This window comes from Sinocyclocheilus rhinocerous, unplaced genomic scaffold (assembly GCF_001515625.1).
Source record: "Sinocyclocheilus rhinocerous isolate Xijiao unplaced genomic scaffold, SAMN03320098_v1.1 scaffold2938, whole genome shotgun sequence".
NCBI classification, from domain to species: Eukaryota; Metazoa; Chordata; class Actinopteri; order Cypriniformes; family Cyprinidae; genus Sinocyclocheilus; species Sinocyclocheilus rhinocerous.
Window position 1 is genome coordinate 643,954 of NW_015638564.1, and position 7,939 is coordinate 651,892.

Here is a 7,939-nt window from a genome sequence, read left to right on the forward strand (position 1 = left end):
GAGAAAAAACCTTGGGAGAAACCAGGCTCAGTCGGGGGGCCAGTTCTCCTCTGACCAGACGAAACCAGCAGTTCAATTCCAGGCTGCAGCAATGTAACATTGTGCAGAGGACTCATCCTCATGATATTCTAGGTATTATCAAATTCCCAGAGTTTTGAGAACGCAGCGGACGTGGAGGATTATAATGCAATAAGAGCTTGTTCAAATACTGAGGTGCTAAACCATTCAGGGCTTTATAGGTAATAAGCAAGATTTTAAAATCTATACGATGTTTAATAGGGAGCCAGTGCAGTGTTGACTGAACCGGGCTAATATAGTCATACTTCCTGGTTCTAGTAAGAACTCTAGCTGCTGCATTTTGGACCAGCTGGAGTTTGTCTATTAAGCGTGCAGAACAACCACCCAATAAAGCATTACAATAATCCGTAATTTAGTGAGATGGAAATATGCAGATTTACAAATGCTAGAAACGTTGCTTTCAAAGGAAAGATTGCAAAGATTGCTCACACCTAGGTTCCTAACTGATGACGAAGAATTGACAGAGCAGCCATCAAGTCTTAGACAGTGTTCTAGGTTATTACATGCAGAGGTTTTAGGTCTGATAATTAACACCTCTGTTTTTTTCAGAATTTAGCAGTAAGAAATTACTAGTCATCCAGTTTTTAATATCGACTATGCATTCCGCTAGTTTTTCAAATTGGTATGTTCCGCCGGGCTTCGAAGAAATATAGAGCTGAGTATCATCAGCATAACAGTGAAAGCTAACACCGTGTTTCCTGATGATATCTCCCAAGGGTAACATGTAAAGCGTGAAGAGTAATGGCCCTAGTACTGAGCCTTGAGGTACTCCATACCTCACTTGTGATCGATATGATACCTCTTCATTCACTGCTACGAACTGATGGCGGTCAGATAAGTACGATTTGAACCATACTGATGCACTTCCATTAATGCCAACAAAGTTTTCTAGTCTATGCAAAAGAATGTTGTGGTCAATAGTGTCAAACGCAGCGCTAAGATCCAATAGCACTAATAGAGAGATACAACCACAATCAGATGATAAGAGCAGGTCATTTGTAACTCTAATGAGAGCAGTCTCGGTACTATGATACGGTCTAAATCCTGACTGGAAATCCTCACAGATACCATTTTTCTCTAAGAAGGAATATAATTGTGAGGATACTACCTTTTCTAGTATCTTGGACAGAAAAGGGAGATTCGAGATCGGTCTGTAATTAACTAGTTCTTTGGGGTCAAGTTGTGGTTTTTTGATGAGAGGCTTAATAACAGCCAGTTTGAAGGTTTTTGGGACATATCCTAATGACAATGATGAATTAATAATAGTCAGAAGAGGATCTATGACTTCTGGAAGCACCTCTTTTAGGAGCTTAGATGGAATAGGGTCTAACATACATGTTGTTGGTTTAGATGATTTAACAAGTTTATACAATTCTTCCTCTCCTATAGTAGAGAATGAGTGGAATTGTTCCTCAGGCGATCTATAGCAAGCTATCTGATGCAAAAAAATCATTATGAAAATATAATTATATTTTCCTTAAAATGTTCTTCCTAACTTCAGGCCTTATTCTCATGTCATATACAGTATAACTGTGATGTTCTGCAAAACAACAAGCTTTAAAACACTTTTTTCTTACTGGTGAAAATCAGATGGTCAAATCTGTTTTCTCTCAGGTACATCACAGTGTACAAGCTTCATAGTGAACATTACTACATCACTCTCGTCAACGTAGTCCATATCAACAACAAAAATATATCTTGACTCCATAATAGTGGTTATTTTGGGAAAATCCCAGGTATTTTGAGCAGTAGGATTATAAAAAATATGTGCTAATATCAAATTAAATTAAGTAGCCTATATAAAATTGCGAAATAAATCTATCTATCAGTACTTTTTTTCTACTTTCACTCGAGTAAAATTGAAAAAGGAGTACTTTTACTTTTACTGGAGTAATATTTTATTATATGTATCTGTACTTTTACTCAAGTACTTGATTTGTGTACTTTCGTCCGCCACTGAGGTGTGCTCATTAGATTGCTCCATTAGCTTAGTAACATCAAAGCATATTGGAAGTATTTGTGGTTGTTTATGGAGAACGTTTCAAATCAGGCTTCATTTTAGTTAGCATGCCACTATAAAAGGTAGCTGCCTTCATAGACAGCAGACGCCGAGGCAGCTCACTAAAGCAGCTCACTAACAGTCTAGTCTTTACGGCAATGACAGGGTTCAAATGAACCGGCCTGCGGTGGGACAAAGCAGCTGCGCACATCGATTGGCCAGTGCTTGCGCCCCGCATAAGGGTGCAATCATGCGCTAAGGGCCATAACCCTCGCTGCATTTCCATATTGATTAGTCCTTGATAAGACGGCGTAGTGTGAGTCATTTCAGGAGACTGTTTCACCCCAGGCGGCCTCCATTCACACCTGTCTGAATATACATGTCCACTACAAGCCATCCATTCACACTTTAGGAGAATTATAAACAAGCTATCAGACGTAAGTCAGCAGTGAAATTGCATATCAGCACAAAGCGTTCGGTGGGCTGCTGTTCTGATATTGACTTTTTGTACCCCTTCAGCTTTCATAGCTGGAATTGCTGTTCTGCTTCATAATAGAGCGAGCCGGCGCGCTGTAAGCAGGTCAGGCAGTTATTACTGCAGCAGACGCAGGGTCTCACGATGGACTTCACATTAGGAGCCCCAAATCACAGAGCCATTTCAGAGCAAAGCAGTGAATGAGGAATAAAACTGAAAAAGGGACGGTTCAGCCAAAAATAAAAATTCTGTCTTTAATAATTTTTGTCCTCATGCGGTTCCAAATCCACATGCATTTTCCCCAAAAAAATTCGCAAAAATCTTCATGCAGTTGATTTTCATGCAAAAATGTCTTGATGCATAACATTAAACATTAGAGACGCTCGCTCTAAATGCTAGTGTCTTGTTTGGATTCCTTATCATGTGACGTGGCCTTTCGCGACCCATCCGAGGTGTCTGTGATGCCTTGAGTAATATCTTGATCTTGAGTTAGTGTTTTGTTGAAAAGTTCACTAATGCCCTCTTGCTGTGCATGCATGATGATCTGCTCTTTTCTGACCGGCCCCGTTCTCAGAGCCTGTTTTGCACAATCCTCGGCCTCATTCATATGCAAACATTTAGGATTCAGTACAAAGCTTCACTCAGGCGCTTACCGTGATGCGCTTTGCAATGTAACATGAATTAGTGTGACAAGCAATGCGTATCCTGTCCAATTACACCATTGTGCTGCACTCAATAACCGATAAATTAATCATTTAAGACAAGCACATTATATGCAAAACGACTCGGGGCAACATATGGCTGCCTGTTTACGTAACGTGTAACCTGTGAGCTTCACACTGTTTCTGCTTCAAATGCGTGGCATGAAGGCAGCAGAGCAAACTAATCCACTGCACTCCTGCATTTGACACTGTGTGTGTGTGTGTGTGTGTGATTTCAAGCCCTTTAAAATCAACCCTCTCTTCCTGTCCAGTCATGTGTGATATCGCTTTTTCCCTCCATCTTTCCCGCAGCTTCCAGTGCAGTGCCGCAAAATTCATCAGGCCGAGCGTATATAACAAAAATTCATGCCGTAAATGTGTGATTGTGACAGCGCTTGACATAAATCGGCGCTGGCAGCTTTTGAATGTGAAAGATATTTATGTGATGGGAGGCGGGCGCAGTGATGAGTCAGTGTCCGCGCACAAACACCTCTGTAATTGCTCATAAATTACAGCGTTCGGTGCTGATAGGTGGCCGTGACTTTGATGGGTTTCATCTTTCTATCAGTGTGAAATATTGGAGCGTGGTGAGCTTGCAGCGAGTGTCATGTGAGAGGGAAATGGCTTTGTTGCTCTTTGCTGATGGCTGTGCAGGGGCTTTGCTTACGTTTCAGAGGTGGTTTCTCTCTAATGATTGCATTAAGCCAGTGATTATTTGACCATTATATATTATTTAATAGTGAATTGAACAAACCCCTAACCATAATTATGAAGTCCGACACATAACTTGTGCTGACTGATGATTGAGTGATACATGAATGATACTTCACATCATGTGCTAGTACATTTCTAAACAACCGATGTGCGACCTGCTGGATGAAAATATTCAAGAAGGGAGCATGTCTAGAGATCTGGGGAACTGTTGACTTTCAGATGGCATCCGTTGGCATTGAGCGTATGTTTCAGACTCCAGATATCCATCCTTTTTCCGAACTAAGCACCCCATATTAAAGAATCAGAGTGTTAATAATGGTTGCGTCTTCTCTCTCCGCAGTGGACGGCTGTATTGACTGGTCGGTGGACCTGAAGACATACCGTGTGTTGGCCGGAGAGCCGCTGAGGGTGAAGTGCGCTCTCTTCTACAGCTACATACGCACCAACTACAGCGTGGCCCAGAATGCCAAGCTGCGGCTCATCTGGTACAGGAACAAGGGCGACTCCGAAGAGCCCATCATCTTCTCGGGTCACCGGCTGAGTAAGGAGGGAGACTCCATTTGGTTCCGCTCCGCAGAGATGGAGGACAATGGATTTTACACTTGTGTGCTCAGGTGGGTCATTAGCAATTCAAACTCAAATCAAGTGTGCAGTGAGAAAAACACAGCCCAAAGACATCTGCAATCTAACACTGCTGATGTGACCCACTGTTACCTTGTTTACTTAGTAGGGCATGATGTGGCAAGATGAGCCCAGCATGCGATTCCGTCAGTCGCAGCAGTTTTGAGTTTAATTGATCTGATTGTTTGTCTCTGGAAAATAGTGATCCATGACACTGGATTATGTTCATTATCAACGTTATTTTGTGTATATTTATTAATGAGGCATTTGTGGATTAATGTTAATGCTTTTAGATTTGAGGATTTTGGTTTTATTTTGAAGTGAAAAGATAAAATTAGACCCTTGGGATAAGATGGGCCACTAGTGTTATTTTTTTTTTATTGAAAACTTATTCTAATTAATGGGGTTATTATTCAATATTTCCATGAGTTAGATGTACATTTAAGAGATATTCGCTTTCATTACAACCCGTAGGCTAATAGAGCAAAATCATTTATTACATTTTTCAAATTTAAATTCATATTGTTTCTATCATGACATACCTTCAATTAAAATATGGGCGATTAAATATGTAAATATTCAGATGCCTGTAAGTCATCGAATAAATTTAGCTTTCTCTTTTACTGGGATTCTGCTGTGTCTGTCTGTCGTCAATTATTCAGTTATTCAACTCATTTGTCAAAACACAATTTTAAGTAGAATAGTTGATTTAAGGGGTATTTTAGTAGTGGTTTCTATTTCTTTCTGTTTCTTTCAAGATCTTTTTGTGACACACAATTAGCAGCAGAGACAGTGCACTGTACTGTAAATTTAGAGCAACTGGACAAAGACCATGGAGATACAGTGTGTTTGATGCGTTATTTTATTTCCTTACAGAGCTATAGCCTTTTGTGTAAGCCAGGCCACAGCCACAACTATTAATAGTCCTGTAGAAATCCAAAGAAGAAGAAGAAGAAAAATAATAATTATTGACCTATGGCCTACAGCTCACTCCCCGCATTAATTTTTGTTTAAATTTCTCAAAATCCAAAGACAAGTTTGCAAAACTGAGTTTCCCAAATAAGATGACGTGATATGACAATATGTGTGTGTGTGTGTGTGTGTTTATCAGGCAATATGCATGTCATGATAGCAGGTCACAGGCAGTTTTTTCTCTACGTTCTACACACACCGTTGAGTCAAATGAGTCCTCCAGGTTCAGTCCTGTGTTTGCATTACAGAGTCCTGTTGAAGAAGAAAAAAGCAATTTACACTGGCTTTACCAGGATCGCTGACTAGAGGAGAGCTCAATGTATTGAAGAGTGCAGTTGCATTATTTTTCAGCTGTCAAAGAAAATCATGTTCAATCATGCATTTACTCAGGGAACTGTGTCTATATACAGTAGCTTAAACTGTTCTGAGTGTATTGTGAGAGTGACAGCGTATTCAGCATAAGCTTGAGTTTTCACTGCATGAACCGCTGTCATTAACGTCTCCTCACCGCTGCACTCAGGCACCGAATGCAGCCGCGTCGTGGGTGAAGCTGCTCTGATGTCTTCATGCGCTTCTGTGAAGTTAATACAATTTGGTTTTAATTTAAATCTAGCTCTGGGGTTTCATCTGACTCCAGTTTCAGATGATTATGCCATTTAAACTGAGATTTTGCTTCTGTTTTTAATGTATACGTTATTTGATTATACGAGGTATTCCTATACTTTTCAATTATTTGTTGATTAGGGAGCCGATGTCATGCTGGCCCGGTCGTGGATCTGATGGACACAAAATCGTTTGCAGGGTTTACTAATACCATTACGTTTGTCTGCTCCCTGTTTGCTCATAACAACACTTTCTTCAGGCTGGAATAAATTAAACCACGTCTGATATCTGAACCGATCTGAAAACACTAGGCGTCACACACCTGCCGACTCTGTAAATGGCTACTGTCACGAAACCGGTCAGTTCTCACCATGGACTACATTTCCCACAAGCCCCGTACCTGGAAATAATTACACGCACACCTGTTCTCCATCAGGAGCACTATAAAGGTTGCTCTCTCACACACACTCACTGCGAAGTATTGTTTGCTACTGCTACATACCTAGCGTTTCTTGCTGCCTGCCCCGACCCACTGCCTGTGTTTGGATTACTCTTTTGTCTTGCCCTCCTGTTACTGTTCGCTGGTGATTGACCCTTGCCTGTGTTTGAATGCGCTGATACAATAAAGCTACATTTGGATCCGACCCTGCCTTCACGCCTCCCTGGCAGTGTTGCCAATCTAGCAATTTTGTAGCTAGATTTAGCACCTTCCCCACCCCTTTTGAGACTTTTTTTCAAAGGTTTAGGAACAAATATAGCAACTTCTTGGACAAACCTTATCTAAGTTCTCATCTTGCCCACTGATTTATATTTATCTTTATATAGATCAGTGAATTTGCCATTATGATGTCATCTAGTGACATTTAGCTACCAGTTTTAGCTACTTTCAATTGAAAGCAGTTGGCAACACTGCTCCCTGGTTACAGCTACAGAGAAAAAACTGGTCATCAGTGTAGGGGAAGCGACTTAAAACCAGCTTTACAAACTACAAGCTACACATCATTTAGAGAAGTTCAACTATAGTTAAGCGAACATTGTGAAAGAGTATCTGCAACATTACAAGCCACTAACAAAAAAGTGCTGTAGCTCATTACTTTGACGCTACAAAGGGCGTTATGTATTCATTTGTTTGTTTGTCCATCAGATTACAAGATATTTTGTATATTTAAAGTAACGTATATGTATTTATTTGTTCTGAAATTGGTATGTAAAGATGTTTGAATCCCTTCTCTCTGATCCCTATCATATGCTGAGAAATGCTGTGAAACAACACTAATCACATAATCAGAACAACTGATAAATAAAACTCCTCAGTTATTGTAATTAATTAATTTATTTATTCGACAACAAAAGTTTTGTGCCGATTTTAATTATTTTTCAATAGCATCTGTCACCATGAACTTTAATAATCATATCCATGTTGTTTGCGCTATACTTTAAATTGCTTAAAGGGGTCATATGATGTGATTTCAAGTTTTCCTTTCTCTTTGGACTGTTACAAGCTGATTGTGCATAGATACGATCCCTGAAGTTGCAAAGACTAAAGTCTCAAAACCAAAGAGATATTCTTTATCAAAGTTAAGACTCTGCCACGCCCCCCTAAAACGGCTCGTTCTAACACGCCCCCACATATCTACATCACTATGCGGAAATATTTGCATAATGCTGCCCAAATGTTCACGCAAAGAAAGAAGGCGTAACTTTTATTCTCGCTGTAGTATTGTTGTTGCCGCCGCCATGTCGTGAAGGTGCTGTGTGCTTCGTTGTGAAAGCGAA

General features: G+C 40.2%; 1 protein-coding gene across 1 annotated transcript in view; it reads left to right on the top strand.

The window, feature by feature from the left end:
• Positions 1–4,717, top strand: part of LOC107749709 (X-linked interleukin-1 receptor accessory protein-like 2) — a 211,042-nt gene extending 206,325 nt beyond the window's left edge. Inside the window, exon 3 of the mRNA XM_016564852.1 lies at positions 4,308–4,717. Coding sequence (XP_016420338.1) covers positions 4,308–4,717 — 410 coding nt within the window. The remainder of the gene's footprint in view (positions 1–4,307) is intronic.
• Positions 4,718–7,939: the final 3,222 nt, after the last annotated feature.